Source organism: Benincasa hispida, chromosome 8 (assembly GCF_027475165.1).
Source record: "Benincasa hispida cultivar pf3 chromosome 8, pf3_genome.v1.1, whole genome shotgun sequence".
Classification (NCBI taxonomy): domain Eukaryota; kingdom Viridiplantae; phylum Streptophyta; class Magnoliopsida; order Cucurbitales; family Cucurbitaceae; genus Benincasa; species Benincasa hispida.
In genome coordinates, this window is record NC_143485.1 from 19,850,647 (window position 1) to 19,872,234 (window position 21,588).

At 35.5% G+C, this 21,588-nt stretch overlaps 1 protein-coding gene across 1 annotated transcript; it reads right to left on the bottom strand.

Moving 5' to 3' along the window:
- Positions 1–4,530: 4,530 nt before the first annotated feature.
- LOC120083517 (protein INVOLVED IN DE NOVO 2-like) lies at positions 4,531–21,282 on the bottom strand. The gene is made up of 12 exons (XM_090316203.1): positions 21,035–21,282; positions 18,841–20,336; positions 18,540–18,721; positions 18,013–18,081; positions 16,305–16,592; positions 15,916–16,126; positions 14,874–15,116; positions 6,924–6,994; positions 6,010–6,135; positions 5,377–5,736; positions 5,085–5,291; positions 4,531–4,874 (listed from the first exon to the last, which is right to left on the bottom strand). The coding sequence occupies exons 2-7, from the start codon at positions 20,327–20,329 to the stop codon at positions 14,884–14,886; spliced, it is 2,472 nt and encodes an 823-aa protein (XP_090172329.1). The 5' UTR covers positions 20,330–20,336; positions 21,035–21,282; the 3' UTR covers positions 4,531–4,874; positions 5,085–5,291; positions 5,377–5,736; positions 6,010–6,135; positions 6,924–6,994; positions 14,874–14,883.
- Positions 21,283–21,588: the final 306 nt, after the last annotated feature.

Sequence of the window (21,588 nt, forward strand, 5' to 3'; positions counted from 1 at the left end):
AAGTGTTTCTGAAACACCTTTTGAGTTATGAAGAGGTCGTAAAGGTAGTTTACGCTACTTCAAGATTTGGGGTTGTCCAGCACATGTGCTAGTGACTAACCCAAAGAAGTTAGAACCACATTCGAAGCTTCGCCTCTTTGTAGGCTACCCCAAGGAAACGAGAGGAGGATACTTCTATGATCCAAGTGAGAACAAAGTATTTGTTTCCGCTAATGCTATCTTCTTGGAAGAAGATCACATGAGGGATCATAAGCCATGAAGTAAGCTCGTTTTACATGAGATCTCAAATAAGACTGAGACTACTGAGGGTTCAACAAGAGTTGTTGAACAGACCGATAGATCAACAAGAGTTGTTGAGGTCGGGACATCTAGTCAACCAACTCAAAAGTTGAGACTACCTCGACATAGTGGGAGGGTTATGAACCCACCGGATTGCTACATGGGTTTGACTGAAGCCCAAAACGACATTACGAATGATGGGGTCGAGGATCTGTTGTCTTTTAAGAAAACAATGGAGGATGTTGACAAACATGAATGAGTTAAGGCCATGAACCAAGAAATGGAGTCTATGTACTTCAATAACGTCTGGGAGCTTGTTGATCCACCTGATGGGGTAAGACCTATTGGGTCTAAGTGGATCTATAAGCGAAAGAGAAGTGTAGATGGAAAGGTGCAAAGCTTTAAGGCTAGACTCGTGGCAAAGGGTTATACCAAAATTGAGGGAGTTGACTATGAAGAAACTTTCTCACCTGTTGTCATGCTAAAGTCTATCAGGATTCTCCTGTCCATAGCCACATTTTATGATTATGAAATATGGCAAATGGACGTCAAGACTACCTTTCTGAATGGTAATCTTGAAGAGACCATCTATATGACTCAACCAGAGGGGTTCATAGTTCCAGATCAAGAGAAAAGAGTTGACAAGCTTAATAGGTCCATTTATGGGTTGAAACAAGCATCTAAATCTTGAAACATCAGATTTGACACTGCTGTCAAGTCGTTTGGCTTTGATCAGAACGTTGATGAGTCTTGTGTTTACAAGAAGATCATCAACAGCTCAGTAGCTTTCCTGGTACTATATGTGGATGATATCCTACTCATTGGGAATGATGTAGGGTATCTGACTGACATTAAGATTTGGCTAGCTACCCAGTTCCACATGAAAGATTTGGGTGAGGCACAGTATGTTCTCAGGATCCAAATTATTCGCGCAAGAACAAACGGTTAGCCCTGTCTCAGGCATCGTACACTGATCAAATGTTGATCAGGTACAGGATGCAAGATTCCAAGAGGGGTTTGTTACCCTTCAGGCATGGAATCATTCTGTCTAAGGATCAATGTCCTAAGACACCTCAAGAGGTTGAGGAGATGAGACGAATTCCCTATGCTTCTATTGTAGGAAGCTTGATGTATGCAATGTTGTGTACTAGACTCGACATTTGCTATGCAGTAGAGATTGTTAGTCGGTATCATTCCAATCCAGGATTTGATCACTGGACGGCGATCAAGATGATCCTCAAGTATCTTCAGAGAACGAGGGACTACATGCTTGTATATGGAGATAAGGATCTGATCTATACAGAATATAACGTTGTTGATCCCTTTACGAAGGCCCTCACAGCTAAAGTGTTCGAGGGTCACCTAGATTGTTTGGGTATGTAGGACATGCCGCATCTTGTCTAGGGAAAGTGGGAGATGATACTGGGGTATGCCCTAGTTTATTGTATATTGTACATTTTAGATTGTATTGTACATTAGTCTCTCGAGTCATTAAGACAAGTGGGAGATTGATGAGATTGGTGTCCTAATTCTCCCAGAGTCTCATTGTTTTGTAAAGATATACATTGTTCAATGAATAAAATAAGTGTTATTTAATTCTGGCATTTATTCATATCCAATAAACAAAGCTCCTTGGTTATCTTATGTGAACTTAAGCATGTATATATGATATACAAGTGGATCATGCCTTAAGTGATAACCTAAATAGGTCTGTAGTATAAGGATTAAGGTGGGATACCTAATCCTGGTGACACTACAGATACGATCCGCTTTGTAGAGGTTTGCAAGTGTTGTAAACTACTACAAATGGTAGTTCCTGATCATTCACGTGGAGACGTGGAGCGGGGGTGTCCTATACAAAGAGTTTGTATAAGACCTGGACCATGAGATGACTAGACTCTGTATATAACGCCATTGATACTAGAGACTTGCATCTCATCTAAACGACCATAGGTGATATGACCTCAATCCTGAGTGTTTTGGGAACTCTTGCCTTTTGAGAAGGTCCTTTGATTAGTATGGGTGAGAATGGCCAAATTGCCAACTCAACATACCTACCTTTTTGGGGACTTGTCTGATCTGGGAGCTGGGAACTCAATCCATAAGATGGAATTCACTCCTTTCCCGAAGCAGGAATAAATAGAGAGATTGCTCCCTTAAGGGCTGATTCCGAGGCTTGAACATAGTGGTCACAACTTCTCTTTAGAAGAGAAGACTCAGTCATAGTCCATAATACATCTGAGATAAAAAGAGTTCAGCTGTCGGTCTTTAGTGGAGTGTCTGGCAGTTAACGAATGGTGGATTCCGTGACTAAAGAGTTTAATCAGTTATTCACGTACTATTGGAGCTTCGAGTTACAGGTCTATGAGGTTTCCTTGGTAGCTTAATGGATTCAGTTGAGGATCAGTTCTTGGTGTTGATTTGAAATGTTCAAATTGACAATAGATATTTTGATTATATATGATATAATCGGTATGATGTATGAGATACATCTAGTGGAGGATTGATGTAAATGAGATTTACATTAAGTACCATGGAATAGAAAAAGAACTATGGTTTATATGTTTTATGAGATGAAATATTAAAACTATAGGTTATAAATAGTATGATAAGATGGTTATCATTTATGTTTATAATAATATTAATTATTGGATAATTAATTATTTTTCTTTTAAATAACCAAAGTAGTGGGTAATTATTGGATCATGGTAACTGTGAGTTTAAAAGGAAAGTGGTTTCCTATTTTCAAAATGAAGTTTTACAAATGATTGAAAAGGTTTTGAGTTTTCTCTATCGTGAAAGAGAAACTCACGAAGTCGTCAAGTAAATACAGATTTACTAAACGACGGTTGGGCTAGCTAAACAATCGTGCAGAGTAGAGCTAAACGATCGTGCAGTAGTTACTAAACGATCACATAGTTTTGCTAGATGATCGTTGGTCCAAAGTAAACAATCGTGTAATTTCTGTAGGCGACAGACCGAGCTAAACGATGAGTTAAACGATCGAATAGCTTTTGCTAGACGATCGCTTAGCTTTATCTAAACGATTGGGCATCGACCTATACGATAGGTCTCCGCCATCTCCCACTTGCCTAGTCGCGTACACAATCGGTGTTTCCTCCATTCATTTGCCTCATACCAAGTCCGAACAGAGCCTACCCTCTGGATTCTCACACCGAGAATACCAAGGTAGCCTTGTTGGTGGTGTCAGACTCAACTCGACACCGTCGAGATTCTTTGAAGGCCGTTCGTGGTGCTGTGGAGGTTGTTCGTATTGCGGAGGAGTTCGTGGCCAAGGCAATCATTGAGGACGAGCGCGAAGTATTCGTGCTGTGTTCCTTGCTGTTTTGCAGTCATGTAGATCGAGCATTCATAGTCATTGTTGTTCGAGCGGTTGCGCAATGGAGCGTGGAGACACTTCTGCCATTGTGCGTAGAGTTTTCCCTTTAGACATTTAAGTTTTTACATGCTGTAATTTCTGTATTATTTGTATAACCGTTTATTTGAAATCGACTGTAAATATATGTTCATTCATGATTGTAATTTTGAATAGTCTTGTTCCACTACTCATAGAAATCTCAGATCCGATTTCCTTCACTAAGTTCATTTTTGGTGAAGAAATTTAATTAAAATAAAGTAATTAAGATGAATCAAATTTAGAGAATTTTCAAAAATAAGGCACCTATTTCAATGCTCTCTCCTTCTTTTACACCCAATTCTTTGGTAGCATATGTTCTCCTTTTTTTTTTTTTTTTTTTTTTTGTTTTCCACCTCACTAGATTTCTTACCTCGAAAATTCATTCTTGTTCTCTTACCTCAAAGATTCTTTCTTGTTCGCCTCTTTGGAATCATATCACTCATGATTGGAACAACTTGCAAAGACTAAGTAGGAAGTGCAATTAATACAATGAATTCAAAAGCATCAAACTTCTTTTGTTGAGTGTTCCTCTATTGAACAACTCGCAAAAAGTAACTTAGATAAGCATTTTTGCAAGAAATCCATCAATGATAGATTTTATCACTGATAGCATGTCTATTACTGATACCATACTATTAGTGATAGAAGCTATGTAGTTGTATTTAAACTTTGAACAACCCAACAACTTGTTGAAGAACACTGAATAACCTGTTGAAGAACACTAAAATAAATTGAAAGTTGCAACTATATCAATCACATTTATGAAAGATTCATATTGATTCTGAAATAATTTCCAATCTAACTGTCACTGATCTTGTAAAATTACAATCTAATTTCCAAAAGTATAACAATCACTATCAAATAGAAGCCTATCTATTGTAAAAAAAACAACCATCATTGTCAAACAAAAGTCAAACAAAAGTCTATCAATTGTCAATAAACAAGTCTATCTATTGTCAAAGAATTAGGAATCAGAGTTGTGATATTTTGAGATCAAAGCTTGAAGCGTCATCCTTCCACCTTGGAGAATGCCTTGTAGCTTTGCTTGGAGACACCTTGGTAGACATCTTGGGAGACACGTTTAGAGAGACCTCTTTTTGTCTTTTTTTTTTTTCGTTCTCCAAAATTTTCTTGGTTGGTTTTGTTTTGAACTTTTTTTAAGAATCTTTTCAATAACCTAAAATCATGGAATCAAATATAATATGACATCTATCAATATGCGATCAGTATCAGTGAAGTAAATAAAGCTTCCTATCATTTATACTATCAATGATAACAAACTATCAGTGATAGTATATTATCACTGGTAGTTGGTTATCATTGATTTTAGATATCATTGATAACAGGCTAATCCTATACTTAAAAATATCAATCAATCAATACTTACCTTCTTTTTGGTCATATCTTCTTTATCTATATTATCTTCCTCTTCTTTATCTTTATCCTTTTTTTCTTCTTGATCTTCCTCTTCATCTTCAGGATCTTTGTCTTCATCTTCAGGATTTTTGTCTTCATCTTGCAATTGTTTTTACTGGTCATTATCTTGAATATCCTTTTCTTGAGCCTCCTTGTCCTTAGTAGTTTAAACTTCAACCTGCATGCATATATCATTTATGTTATTGTATTTGTTTATATAAAAAGAAAATCACAAATTTTACCTCTAGAATTTCCAAACTTACATCTAAAAGCTCCAAATTAGATGATGACGCTTTGTTCTTCTCAAGAGATTCTTGAGATTATTTTTCACCATCTCCTTTTTTTTGTAGAAGTTTGTCACTGATAGCTTCTTTTATGTGGCCTAATATATCAAGAATCTCATTGTGCTTTTCATGGATGCCTTTTTTAATGTCTTCTTGTCCTCTTTTTAATTCTTCAATTCCTTCTTGTAATGATGCACATTTTCTCCCAGATGACATTTGTTTTCCTTCTTTTTCTTTTTCCTTTTCAATATCCATCTCCCTTGTTTCTAGCTCCGCAAAATAGCCATAATAGTTTAATTGTAATTCTTGTTCAGTTGGAACCAATGAAGCATCGGCAAACTAAAAGTTTGATAAAGATATTAGTGATATAGCATGTTTATAGAAATAATCACTGATTTCAAGCTATCACTGATTGTTTCTATCTACGATAATATGCTATCAATGATAGAAGATATCACAATAGTTTGAAATGAGTGATAGAAGCCATCACTGATAACGTAAAATCAGCAGTATCTTCTATGTCATAGAAGCTGATGTTTCAGTGATAGTTTCTATCATTTGCATGCTAATAATATATATGAATAAAGGAAATAATAATGATAAAAGACTTACACCAGTGGGTTTGAAAATATTGTTATTGATGTGTTGCCAATCATTAGGTTCTTGAGATTCCCATTGAGTAAGTCTAGGTCCATCCTTTTTATTCTTCGTGCAAATCCAATAGTGGGATTGGATAATCTTGGTATAATTTCAAAAGCCCAATATACCAAAGTAAGTGGAAATCCTTGGAGAAAAATGGAAGGCTTATTGATGACAACCATCTTAAAAAACTCTATAGTTAGTTCAAAGGAAATCATGCCCCATGAATAAGATCTAAACTTTTCTTTATCATCCAACATTTTTAAATATTTCCAACTTACTTTGTTATGCCCTTGTGTAGGAATTAGGAAGCTTTCTAGAAAATACAAGTGTACAAGTTTGACTTTTATATCAATGGGTATATTGGCATCAGAACTTAACAAATTAAAAGTATGTTGGAGCTCTCTCCTTATAATTTTCGTATTTGTCTTGAAAAAGAAGTTCCTAATTGTGTTGTCCATCGATTTTTTTCCACTATAGATACCATCTACAAGACAATCATCACAATTTAAACCTGTTACTAAACAAAAATCCTTGAGGCCGTTCTGAAATATGTCCTTCTAAATTAAAGGCCAAGATATTTTGTTTCATAGTCATGCATTGCCTTCTAATTAGGTATGATATGAGTTGGATGGATATCATTTTCATTTTCATATCTAAGAAGTGCCCAAAAGGACCTTCCCTAAATTGTTGGAGTGATGACTCATCTAATTTTCCTATGTTAGATAAGACTTCTAAATTATGAAGGAGCTGACTTTCAATGGATTTGTCCATTCACTTTCTGGAACAATTAATACATTTTTCTGTATATATAACAACAACATAAATAAAAGAAAAAAATAACCATAAATGTATATAAATTTATATAATATCATTAGATTGTACACCTTTAGCTTTTTGTGCTTTTTTCCAGATGTTGATCCTTCCAATGATTTTCTCTTTCCTTTCTCCATTTATCCTAAAAAAACATATTGAAACATTACATTCTTATCATTGATAGTAGCCTATTAGAGATATCACTTAAAGATACTATCAATTATATCCTTCTAATGTTATACTCTTAGTGATACTCTCCGTGATAGATACTATTAGTGATAGCAATAAAAGAGTATCACTGGTAGTACCTATAAAAAATTTTATCACCCCTAAAGAATCAGCAAATAATCACAATACACACAATACAAGAAATAGAGATTGTCAACAAACTATCAACATATTTTTATTACAATCAACAGCAATAGAATCAGACACATTATCAACAAACTATCAATAAACACTACTGTCGGAACTAATTAAATCATTACTGTCACTACTTAAATGACTACCATCAGTAATGATATATCAACAACATATGAGCAAAGTATCAACAAACTGTCAACAAACAAATATTTTTTTGAAATTGAAATCAAACATACTTATACTAATTTTAGTAACAATAATTGGCAACAATATAATCGAGCATAGTACAATAAAAAATGAATGAAATATCAATAATATATCAGAAAATATGAGCAAAGATTGTCACAATGACTGTTATAAAATCGTGAATGAAATACCTAAAAAAGTTGGAGAATGCATGTAACCCTAATTTGAAGGAAATCATTGAGTTAACAACAACTATCAACAAAATATCAGCAAATATCATTTTAGACAGAATCGAAATTATTATTGTCAATGAAAGAAGAACGAAACCCTACATTTTCAAAGTTTTGCTATTAATGATGAAGAGATGAAGAAACGAGGAAGAAGAGACAAAGAAACGAAGATGAAGAAATGAAGAAATGAAGAAGAAGAAACGTACCTTGTGAAGTTTGGAGCGAAATCAAGGAAGATGAAGGGTGGGAACTGATTTGTCTTTCTCGATGATAGGGCTCGAAAGAAGGTGGGCCATTGATTATGTAATGAATCAATTTTTCATACCTGATGGTGGGCCAGACTGTGAAAGAAGGCTTTTCAAAATGGGTCATGTCCATTTTTGTCTTTTCATAATTCTGGGCCTAAATCTGTATTATAAAAACCCTATATTTGCAATTAGTTTTATCTTGTTATATAAACTTTAATATTTATTATATAATCACTATCTATGCAAGCTCCATAATTAATTATTTACTATTTCATTAAATAATCCATTTGTTGTGTTTTGGTTATTATTTATCAACCACAATTGAATTTTACGTTTTTCTATCACAAACTTTGCATGCATAGTAACACCTAAGGTTACTTCTAGAAAGTCAGGTCGTTACAGTTTATATTTGTGGGGACAAACAAATCAACCTTGCATATATGGTGGTTTATATTAATATAATTTTATCACTTATATTGTTTTTTTAAATTACATTATTCCTTGGGCCATATTTACTCTAGGAGAAATGTAATAAATCAACTGTAATATAAAAAGTGGGTCTCATTTGATTACGTTTTGTGTGTTTTACTTGTGTTCTATACACGACTGACATCTAGGGTCGACTCCCAAATTTCTAATAAAAAATATAAATTGATTGATAAGTGAAGGGTGCTCAATTCAATTGCATGAAACTCACTAGCTGATATCATTACCTTTGTCGTTACGATTACCCTTATTATTACTGTTACAACATGAGAATTATGAATTTTCCACATTTACTATTATCATTACCATTTAATCCTACATGGTAATCGTAACAATAATGGTAATAGCAAATGTGATAGATTCATATTTCTAAGTAAACGTGATTAAAAGTAATCCAAATATGTTTGCGATTGTCACTCATTAAGATTGAGCTATCAATAAAATCCTATTACGATTACATAATTTTTATTAGAGATCAAGATTCTCTCACATAAGAAAGGAATGAATAATAGGGGTATGGTATATCATGGTAAACGTGGCCTCATATCATTGTGTTTACAACTCTACATCAATTAATAGGGAAATTTGTACGGACGACCCATTTTTTTGCCCTAAAATATCAAATGACCCATTTTTTAAAAATAATGTCAATTGACCCTCTGCTGACATCATCGCCATACCAAATTACGTAAATGCCTTAACCTCTTTTTCTTCTTATCCTTTTACTAAAAACCAACCAAAACTAAAAACTTTTCAAACATAATGGCTTCATATCGCTCATAAGCTCTGGACGGTTTCGCTGCATTTTAAAATCCATCATTTGAGCTTGCAAAATCTTCCATTTTCGTCGACAAATCGAATCTAATCGATAAATGATTTCAATCTATGCCTGAGGATTTCTTACACTAGTCGGTAATGGGAAAATGGTGTTTCATTCTAGGGTTAGAAATACTGTGAGCCTATGATTTTTTTTGCTTGTTTTTTTTTCAATGTGTTTGGAGGTTAAAGACCAGTAAAAATAGAGAATGTGAGTGAGATAAGTGAGAGTGAAATCGGCGAGAGCGATACTAGAGAAAGCGACACTGGAAAGGGTGGGTCATTCTGGGTTTAAAAATATTGTGAACTTATGATTTTTTTTGTTTGTTTTTTTAGTTTTCGATGTGTTCTAAGGTTGAAGACGAGTAAAAAGAAAGAATGTGAGTGAGATAAGTGACTGTGAAATCAGCAAGAGCGACACCAGAGAAAGTGATACCAAAGAACGACACTAGAGAGAGCGACACCAAAGGGAGTGACACCAGAGAGAGCGACACCCAAGGGGGCGACACTAATGCAAGCAACACCAGAGAGAGCGCACTAACGAGACAATGTTTAATGAGAGTGGTTCTAGCGAGACTTAAACAGAATATTTTATTTACAATTTTTTCTGAAGGAATTATTGGTTGAATCTTTATTTCATGCAGGAGTGATTTAAGATGTCAACACGTTTCAAAATACCTATAACCGATTGATTTTTCGGTCAAGTAACGAGCTTGGCCCATATTAATGCGAACAAGATTATAAAGGAGAAGTTTACCCTATGACAATTAGAGATGTTCAAGAGAACAGTTTTTAGGCGACTTGTAGACATTGATATGGTTTTGAATAGCCAAATTATCCATCATATGTTGTTGAGAGAAGTGAAGAGCACGAGATTGACTCAATGAGATTCTCTGTTGGTGGAAAGGTCGTCACGTTGTCGAAGGATAATTTTTTGTTGATGACTGGTTTGTGGCGATCCCCTTGTGAGTTGATCAGAATGAGCAGTCCTCATATGAACTTGCAATCAAGTATTTCGGTAGCCAAGTGATGAAGGACACATTACATATCAGTCTACTAGAAGAAAAATACAAGGAGTTGGAGTTGAAGATGACGAGGATACTGTAAAGATCACATTAGTGTACTAAACGGAGGTTGCAATGATAGGAAAAAATAAGCACAAAAGTGCAGTGGACCTTAAACATTTCAAGGACATTCAAAACATAGAGTACTTCAACAGTCTAAACCGGGTTACCATTATTTGAGAGAGGACACTCGGTGCCTTAAAGACTAGGGATGGCAACGGGGCTGGAGTGGGGCGGGGATGCATCCCCCATCCTCGTCCCCATGGGGATGTTTAATCCCCGTCCCCACCCCATTCCCCATTTTGGGGGTCGAGGATTCGGATCCCCACGGAAAAAATCTCCGCTTTTTATTTTATTATTTTTATTATCTAAAATTAGTATTTATATTAAAATTGTAAATTTTGTGTAATAAATTAGTATTATTGTTACATATATTTGTTTAAATTAACAATTAAAAAAGTATTTTAATGTTTTTATTATAAAATTTCTTATATTAGAAAATTAAAATTAAAAGAAAAATTAACTAAAACAGTAGCTAAGCTACTGTTTCAGTAGTTCATATATATATATATATATATATATATATTAAAATTAGAAAAAAAAATTATAATGAAAAGTTTTGTTTCAATTTTTCTTTTTCTTATTATTATTGTTGTTGTTGTTGTTGTTGTTGTTGTTATATATGTTAATAATTAAAAAATCGAGGTGGAGGCGGGGATCGGAGTCAAGGTCGGGGATAGAGAGGGGCGACTAGGGACCCAATTTAAATTCCCGATTTGACCTCCATACCCGGTCAAACCGGAGATTCCCCGCCCCGATCCAATCGAGGACCCGACCCCGCGGGGAATTTTGCCATCCCTACTAAAGACTGCATTGAATGATAAGATTAGTTTATACAAGACGAAGGTGAAAGAAAATAAAATTATGTCGTGAAGTACTCTTTTCGTGGATTTCCACAAGCGTTCCAGGTAAATTTTCTTAACATAATAATCATGTTGTTTGATTTAACATTACTATTGTTCTTAATATATGTTAAATTTTATTTAAGTATGGACGTATGAGATCCTAGCAGTATCGATAGTTGGGAACATTGCGGAGCGGAGCAAGGTAGTTTTGTCTTGTATATTACGATGGCCATGCTCCCACTCAGTGTCCTTCAAAGTACTCGAGAGAGACATATTCGAGTCTAACAATGTAAGTGTACTCTATGCATAATATGTTTATTTGGTTGTTAAATTGACACTAACCATTTTACTGGGATGTTAATGCAGAAAAAGGTTAAAGGGAGTCTTGTCATGACCGACACTGAGAGGGAGTTTTGGGATACCCCAATGGACAAACGACCTATATTTGATCTAAGTGCCAATGATGATGGTGTTGAAAGCGACAGTAGGTCGAGTAGGAAGGGTAGTTCTGAAAGTGACACTAATGATCATCGTAGAGGTAACAATGATGAACACGAGCATTTTGAGCACAAGGCTCCTGAATGTGGAAGGGTGGAGGGAGGGACATACATACCTAGTGATGATATGTTCCATGATGTGGTGGGGGGCGTACGCGATGAGGATGAGTTGAACCCACCTGATCTGTGGATTCCCATAAAGAGCGATCTATGGATGAAAAGTGTGCTGGTCACAGGGAGGGAGCCAATCCCAACGATTCTATTTATTTGTACCTGCAGAGCATTGACAACTCACTATCGAGGTTGGATGGCCGTATATTGAGTTTAGATAATCATGTATCCAAGATCGAGGAAAATATGACAAACATATCACTGTTGCAGTCTATGTGCAAGGTTTGCATTTACTATCGTTGCTTTATATTTAGTTTTTACGTGTTCGTGAACTCATCATTTTATGTTTACTAATTGAAGGGTTCCATGGTGATTGAGGAGACGACAAGGTCACCCATCTCACATACAAGTGACGATGCCACAATGTCGCTCATCTCACCTCGGGATCCCGATACCACTGATGTGATTGTCTCTCATACTTTCATCCCCCTATAGTGCCTCAAAATACCACCACTACACCTACTCCCATCACCCCTCTAGAGCCCGATACCGCAACATCACTCACTGATGTCCAACCTATAGAAGCCGACGTCCCACATACACAGTCGGACGTGTCTACCTTACCTATTGACATCCCATATCCAGAGCCAACATGTCTGACTTACTCACCATGCCACATATAGAGGCTGACATGTCTGACATCCCAGAGGCCGACATTTCTAATATTGTTACGACCAAGGAGTTACATTGGTCAGTAATTTTTTTTATCAGTAATCTTTGTTTATATTTCGTGATTTGAAATTATATTTTTTAATATTTCTTGGTGAGTAACCTTTTGTTATCTGTTTATGTAGGAATCTCGAAGAACTAGTCGTAAGGGAAAAGGTGTTGATAAATATACACCTCCAGCTCAACTAAAGAAGAAAAGTGTGGATTTTAGGGTACACCTTCCATTTCAAAAGGTTAAGTATCATCTCCTGGGTGTGCCTACGTCACTATTCAGAGCGATTATTGGGTACAATGTAGCACATGACGCTCCATTTAATATCTTTACAGAAACGATGGGCTGGATCACATATGAGAATACCAATAACGAGGTTCGAGATAATTCCTTTAAGCCACTATCGAAGCAATTTTTCAAGGAATTGATTGAACCGAGTTCGTGGGTTGAGTGCAATGTAAGTTTCCTAGTCTTGACTTCTTTACAATTGGATATCTTGTACTTTGACTGACAGTAATTTTTTGTGCAGACCATAAATACTTTATTTCATTTTATGAAAGAAAATTTTTATAACCGACCTGACATGTGCATGCACAAATTCACCATCTTGCCAATTGGAGTAACGGTAAACTTTTATATATTTTGTTGTGCAGAGTTATTTTACCATGATATATTTCGTTACTTAACTTCTCATTTTATTTTGCAGAGCCACCTTAATGCTCGTAGCAAGGTATTTAAATGCATAAAGAATAAGTCGTGACTATAGGTTGCCCTAGTATGGAAGGATGAAGACACGTATAAGAATTACGTCACCAAAAAATTCGATGTCAAATAGGTAGATGTGGATTTCGTGTATACATGAATGAACATCAGTAAGCACTAGATCGTCTTTGCAATGGACATTAACAGAGGTCATATATTCGTGTTCGACTCACTTCCGTTATACATACCAATGACAAAGATGGGGACTTGGCTAGAGCCATTGACTGTCACAGTACCATCCCTACTTCACTACTATGACGTGGATCGTTCAAAATCGGACCTATCCACATCTCGTTGGAAAATCACCCAACCTATGAACGCCAACATACAACATGGGTTGCTTGATTGTGGCATCTTTGCAATAGAACTACTAGAACATTTGGTGACTAGTGTTGATTCTTCCGTAATCACTCAGGAGAGAATGAGTGAATATAGGATGCAGTTAGCATGTCAGTTATGGGCGAACACTTCGTATTTTTTATGTGTATAAAACATGTATTTTTTTATTGTATTTTTTATTGTATTTTTTATGTATGTAAAACATGTATAAAACAATCTTATCTCTTTGTATTTTGTCTTATTGTAATTGAGCTATTTCTCTGTTCATTATATCAATATATATAAAACATTATATCAAAGTTCAAAGTTCAAAGTTCAAACATTATATCAAAGTTCAAACATTGAGAGAGCAAGATTTTGAGAGAGAGTGAGATTGAGAGAGCGAGGCTTTTAGGGAGAGCAACACTTATAGAAAGAGGGATACATTGAGAGAGCGAGATTTTGAGAGAGAGCGAGACTTTTAGGGAGAGAAACAATTATGGAGAGAGCAATACATTGAGAGAGCGAGATTTTGAGAGCGAGCGAGATTTTGAGAGCGAGACTTTTAGGGTGAGCAACACTTATGGAGAGAGCAATACATTGAGAGAGCGAGATTTTAAGAGAGAGCAAGATTTTTAGAGAGAGCGAGACTTACATTTTCAATATACATAACAAGAGCATGAGTGACATTCTATGCATAAGCATGCGTGACATTGTAAGAGTATACATAACAAGAGCATGAGTGACATTCGGAGAGATTGAGCCATATAGAGTGAAGTTTATGAAGTTCGAAGCTCTATTGATCAAATTAAAACTTCTAAAATAATAGGAACCAAATTAACACTTTGTTCAAATCATATGAATCAAATTCGTAAATTAACCAAACTAAGTCCACAAAAGTAAAATATTGCAAAGAAGACATTAATGTAACAACAATCACCAATATAGAAATTATAATAAATATAGAATTAAGCTAAATGTTATCTCCATTTGTGGGGAAAAAAAAGTTCTAACATGATGAATGCCCTTAACAGTGTCTAATTTCTGACCATCCTAATACAAGTTGGATATCATGTCAATCAGATCATGAAATCAATTCAGAAATTTGTGATCCTATAGTTTCTAATATAGAAAATTTCTAACGAAATTTTGAATGGAAAGTTCAATGGTTAAGGCATTTATTCCTTTTCTTGAGATAAAATGTTCAAATCTCCACCTAGCTTAGCGCATTAACAAAAAATGGTTGCCCCATCACCTAAATCAGAAGCTGAACTCAATTCATGAAGTAATGATTAATGAGAAAGGAAAACCTACCAGTTTGCCTTCAAGTTCTCCTTCTTTTGTGCAGCTTCCATTGCTTCAGTATATGAGCTACTCCTTCCTTTAATGTAGCTTTTCTTCCCTCTTTAAAGTTCCACAGCTCCATTACTGTGTATCTACCACTTGGGTTATATTCATTCATTTCCATCAAGGCTGTGACAACCACCCTGTGAACTTCATCTCCATACTCATTCTTCAAATTTTTTAACATCACATCATTTTCATCAATAATTTCCTGAACAAAGATTCATCCATGTTCACCATTATAAGAGCCAAGGTACCCACGTGATATAAACAATCGGAGAAAGTTACTTTAAATCACCGATTAACCCAAAAGTTTAAACCGATGAGTGAAGACAAATCTAATATCATATTATCTAACACTGCCCCTCACTTGTGAGCTTGAAATATGTAGAAGAGACAAACTAATTGAAATCAGTATTAATTAGGGAGGAAATAACATTGCATAGGTGTGAACACAAGACCTCCCTCGACCAACTGCACTGATACCATCTTAAATTTCCAATTGACCCAAAAGCTTAAGCTGATGGGTGAAGACAAATTTAATATCATATCTTCTAACAATATCCATCTACTTCCAAGATCATAAGAATTCCCAATCAATCAAAACAGAAATAAATGCAACATTATACACATTTGATAACCATTTTATTTCCTGTTTTTTGTTTTTAGGAAAATATGCTTAATTACTTGCTGTTTTCTTTGTTTTCTATCTACTTCCAAAATCATACACTGATTTAGTATATATAATATATAAATGCATAGTTTCAGAAACATTTTTTTTTTTGTTTTGAAATCTGGTTAAGGTTTTACACTTGGTATAAAAAACTGAACAATGAACGTCAATGCTGTAAACTTAATATTCAAAAACAGAAAACTAAAGATAAAATTATTATCAAACATGACCTAAATGTTTCATTTTCAAATTCTATCCCATTTGAATATATGTCAGAACAAGCCAAAAGGAAATGATAACGGGGAATAAACGTAGACATTTTATTTTAAATGCATAACTTAGCTTGTCCTGCATTGTCCTCTATAATCCTGAAAGGATGCCAGCTAGGGTCACAAAGCTGGTCCTCCCAATGTGAGCACAACTCTACTGCTTTCTCTTCTGCTTCTTCCTTGACATACTTCAACTTTGTGGCTGTGCAGAATGGTTTGCTGTCAAGATCTCCCATTCTCTTGACACCAATAAAGGCTCGGGTCGACGAGCCAGCATACACCTGCGAGTAAAGGAATTAAATTACAAGGGATGAAAGAATTATCCAAAAGTTAGTACCGATATTGGCAATGTAGTTCGATACTTTGATATTGGCAATGTAGTTCGACCTTTTTAAAGTTGATGTATTCACTAAGCACAAACAAGAAATCAATATGAAAATTTAAATCTCTGATAAATACATTAATCAATTCTTTGCGCGCATCTTGAACTTCATCATTGGTTCTACGCTCTTTGATGATAAGGTTTTGATTGATGTTTTGAAAGTATTCAAATTCTTCTTCCTTCTCATTCAAGTCTTGTTGAATCTGGTCCATTTTTTTCTTGGCATCATCATCTCCATCCTCACCCATATGTTTCATGACTTCTAACGAACCTTTCAACCTTTCAATTTCCAACTCTAACGCTTGTCTTGCATCAAGTTTCTGTTCCAGCACTATGATTTTTTTGTGAAGCTTCTCCTTCTCTTTCTGCAATAAGAACTAATTATAAACACCCTATTCATCACAAATTAGTCTAAATTACCACCCAAAAAACATTTTATTTAAGCTTGCTTATGCATCTACTGATCTCACAAAATAACCAACCGACCATATAACATTTGGTAGAAGGAAAAATTTATCAGATCTTAATATCCTAAGCAGTTGACCCATTTTAGGGATTGACTCCCATCGTCCCTATACCTTTTTCACTTGGATTAATAATCATCAGGCCAACTTGCGATGGCTTCCACAAGAGCATATAATAGATAAGTGAGCATATAATAGATAAGTAATTATATACAAATATGTATTCATACTGCAAAATAGATATTTAGAAATAAAAGTATGAGACATCCTCTGCTAAGGGGCAAAAATGACATGAAAATTCCAATCCTGGTTCTCGTAATAGCTAAACTAAGCCCAAATTTTAAATATGAGGATTTTTAAACAATATTAATGTTTTACAAATCAAAACCAAATAAGTAAGAACCTAAATCTTATATGAAAATCCTCCAAACCATACGAAATGAGCTGAACCAAAAGGAGGTGAGGTGGTGGTCAGATTCAGCATGCTAAGAAAAAAAATGCATGAAAAGTTACTACTGAGATCCTTGCACCAAATTGTTCTTCCAATTAAAAGATTTTCAGACCTGAATGAAACTCAAGAAATCAGAAGGTTGAGAAGGCTCTAAATCATTTGTATATACATGAGTATACATCTTTTCACAATATGAAAATCCTAATTTAAGCTGAAAAGTAAATATACATATACATCTTCTCAAAATATGAAAATCCAATTTTAAGCTGAAAGATAAATCTAGAACTGACAGGCAATAATGATTGAAGAAGTACAAAGAACATGATATTATTCTGAAAAGAAGATATGCCGGCCACGAATGTAATAGTAGTTTTGTAAAGAGGTATAATAGTCATTAGTTAGTTTGAACTTTGAATTAAGTTTACAAATAGTGGGGCTTGGGGGATAAAGGCGGATGGGCAAACATTAGAGAAAAGGAGTGCGGGAGAGACAGCCCCCTAAAAAGCCAATCAACAAACTAGGCTTGGCTAATAATTTTCTACTCAGTACATCAATAATGCTGAATAACATTTGCAGTGAAAAAAGAATTATAATAAAATAGATGACTTCTTAAGGAACTTCGAATCCCAACCATTACAAACATCAGGTCTACATTTAATGGAAGAGACAACAAAAAAAGAAAAAAGGATGATCGGAAAAATTCCACAATTAGTCACCAAAAAGACCTTTGCTTTGAAGAATAAGAGAAGAATAAGAGACCAATTACCAATTCCCCCCCACCAAGTATGAAAACCCTCACAAATCTCTACAATTAAAGGCATACGATAGAAGCAATGAAAGACAATAAGAAATAATAAATATGATGCACACTTGTTGTTCGCCTGCTAGGCACAAGACTTCATCTTCTGCCTTCTTTTGCTCCAAAGTGGCCCTTTCATTCTGATAAAAGAAAAAAGGAAAAAGGAGCTCATATTAGAAAATTATAACTTTTTGTCCCCCCGTCAAGGAGGTGTATTCTTTAGAGTAGACTCTCAACAAGAGTATCCAACAAAGCGATCAATTAATAGAGCTATAATTTAAATGCTTCAAAATGGAAAACACGATGGAGGATACTTTGGGTACTCAGCAGAAATTTATACAGCTAGAAGCATGACATAGCGCAATATTGAAAGCTGGAAATGTTGCATTTAAGTATGTTGAATTAAAAATTGTAAGATGGTACCAGGTCTTCAAATATCATGCAAAATTTCAAAATTTATAGCCTGACCTTTTAAGTCCAAGTTACAGATTCTCCAACAAAATACACATCTTTGAAGGGTAAAAGCTCTAGAACTGAAGGACGCCAAAATGATTCTAAGAAAACTTCACAAGACGAGATAAGACAGAAGTTTGAGTACCATTTTCTTCTCCTGATACAACTTTCTTCTCTCATTATCATTTTTAGCCTCACGATTAAGCAGCTGATGTTCACCTTGCTGAAGTTCCTTCTTCTGATCTTTCAATTGTAGTTTAACCTTTTCATGTTCTGAGACAATATGTTTAAAATGATCCCGTGCATCCTCCTGCATTCTTCTAATTTCTAGAGAGGTGAAACAAAAAAATAAAGAGAAAGTAAGCTATGGAAAGATACAATGGCCAAGAAGCAAATATTTGTGCACATAATCACAGTATCATCTACCAAAGAAAATGAAATCTTACTGTCATTGTAAATTTTAACTGTCTCATCCATTTGTTCCATCATATTATTCAAGGATGCATTAGTCTCTAGCACCTTGTGAGCGATCTCTTTAAGATGTAGATTTTTAGTTTCCAATGTACTGGCCAAGTTTGAGACAAGCTTTAATGCTTTACTGTTATCTTCAGCCTCTTTACCCGATACAGTTTTCAGGTCCCCATTCTTCCGCAGATAATCCCCAAATATATTTTTTGAATAGTAATCATCGTCCCTTGCCACCCAACCATACAATTCCTTTCCCCGGTCCCTTGAAACATTATAGTCCTTCTTCCCATGATGATTAACTTCAAAGCTATTTTCAAACAATATGGCATTTCTAAAACCATCCCAGTCCTTGTTAAACTCAACAATTGCATATCCAGAATGACCAAAGCGGTTCCACAAAGGATGAACCTTCAAAGGGTTAAAACCTTGTCTAATAAATTCATCTCTAAGTTTGGAACCACTTTCCCCAACATGTCGTCCAGCATGTATCTCAGTTTGTATGTTTGCCACAATAGCCATCCAAGGCCAGACAAAGAACTGATCATGATCATAACACCGCTCCTTGCGGACTGGTTGAGGTTGATCCCCTATATGAGAGTGGTTCTGGACTTCAAGTTTATTCTTAGGTTTAGGTTGGTCACGATCATGATGCTGCTCCTTGCAAACAGGTTGAGGTTGAACGTGGTCATAATGATGCTCCTTGAGGACAGATTGAGGTCGATCACGATCATAACGCTGCTCCTTGAGGACAGATTGAGGTCGATCACGATCATAACGCTGCTCCTTGAGGACAGATTGAGGTCGATCACGATCATAACGCTGCTCCTTGAGGACAGGTTGAGGTCGAACACGACCATGACCCTGGCCCTTCAGGATAGGTTGAGGTCGATCACGACCATGACCCTGGCCCTTCAGGATAGGTTGAGGTTGATTCCTATCATAACGCTGCTCCTTACGGATAGGTTGAGGTCGATCACAATCATAATACTGCTCCTTGTAGACAGGTTGAGATTGATCACGATCATAATGCTGCTCCTTGTAGACAGGCTGAGATTGATCACGATTGTAACGCTGCTCCTTTCGGACAGCTTGAGATTGATAACGATCATGGCGCTGCTCTTTGTGGACAGGTTGAGGCTGATCACAATCATCACGCTGCTGATTGCGGACAGATTGACGTTGATCCTCATGACAAAAATACTTATTCATATACCTCTCCAAAGCTAAGTGTTTTGCTCTTTCCTTTGTGCTCCAGCTCTGTGAGCTTCTCCCTGCATCAGAAGCGTGTAGGAGAAGGTCCTTGAATTGCAAGTCCTCCTTCCCACTCCTCCCATGACAGAACGGACATCTGTACCTAGAACCAGAAGCTTTAATTCTTATGAGACCCTGTTTCAGATCCGCATAATAAAAATCTTGATACTTCTTCAAACTATCAGTCTCAGATTCTTTTTTTGAGCCAAGAGACATCTTGGACCTAGAAAAATCAGAGAAGGTTAGTATAGACAACTGGTAAACCAAAACAATGGTAGTCAAATACTGTGAGTAGAATATTCGGGATTCAAGAAGTTACAAGATTAGACTTACAGGATAATCAAAAACTATATATGAACTTTATTTGGTAAAATAATAATCAATTTGAAAGTAATAAAATAAAGTTGCCAATTAGGAGAAAAGGATTTACAACTCACAAGTGGTAACTCCAATAGTTTCTCAGCAATCAAACATCATAATGCTGATTACACTAAATCAAGAACAGGCCAACTGTTTGAGACAAAATGAGAACGACTCATTTCAGTAATCGGTCAAAATAATTGTAAGTGGGAGGCATTCAATGTAAATATTTCAATATTTTCTTTAGCATGATTACTAAACGAGATATTGAAACAAAATGAGAATGATTCATTCCAATAAACGGAGACAACTACTAGAGGAAGGCATTCAATATAGACGTTGAGCATATACAACTTGTATTTCTCTTGTTGGTTTATTACAATCGTGAAACGATAAACGAAATTAGTTCCGAGCATCCTTCAACAATCATTCACTAATAACCAATCAATCAAACAGAACGGCAACACGAAACAGAGAAGCGTCAAAGGAGAAATGAGCAATACAGTCTATATTGAAATGCAGCATGCAGGTACTAAAACGATTCATGTCCTATTGTCGTACCGATCCCGTAGTAACAACAGGAAGTTTTCAGTGAGTCTCCGGTGGCTCAGAGGGTGGAGGGAAGCATTGAGAAGGCCATAACTGAGGGAAATTTAGGATCCTGATAAGAAGGCAAAGGAAAACGGGAGAGAAGGCGGAGAGAAGGCGAAGAGGAGGGTTTTCTTGTGAAGAAAGCAAGAAACAAATGATCTCCGACTCTGCACTGCTGACAGTGGTAGTCCTCCGCCGAACGAGAGAAGATTTTCCGATTTTCGTAATTCAAATCCTTTTTTCTTTTTAATTATTATTATTATATTATTTTTGGTAAAATTACATTTTTTAGTCTCCAGATTTTTTTGAAAAATTTATGTGCGTTTGGTCGAACTTTAAAATGTTTCTCGAGTTTTCAAAAATAGGGTTATTTAATTCACTAAGCTTTTAAATCCACGTTTCTTACCCCCTGGAGTCTTGAAGTAATTTTTTTAAAGTAATCATATAATATTTAAAATTAGAAAAATAATTTTAGAGAGAATAAAAATTGATATTTTTAAATATAAAAAAATGAGTCCATTTAT

Bases quoted from the DNA above. Each gene is read 5' to 3' on its own strand.
- LOC120083517 (XM_090316203.1), bottom strand. From the start codon at position 20,329: ATGTCTCTTGGCTCAAAAAAAGAATCTGAGACTGATAGTTTGAAGAAG. The intron at 18,722-18,840 runs GTAAGATTTCAT...TCACCTCTCTAG, and splicing joins AGTTAAAATTTACAATGACA to AAATTAGAAGAATGCAGGAG. The intron at 15,117-15,915 runs AGTTATGCATTT...GAATCTTTGTTC, and splicing joins GGACAATGCAGGACAAGCTA to AGGAAATTATTGATGAAAAT.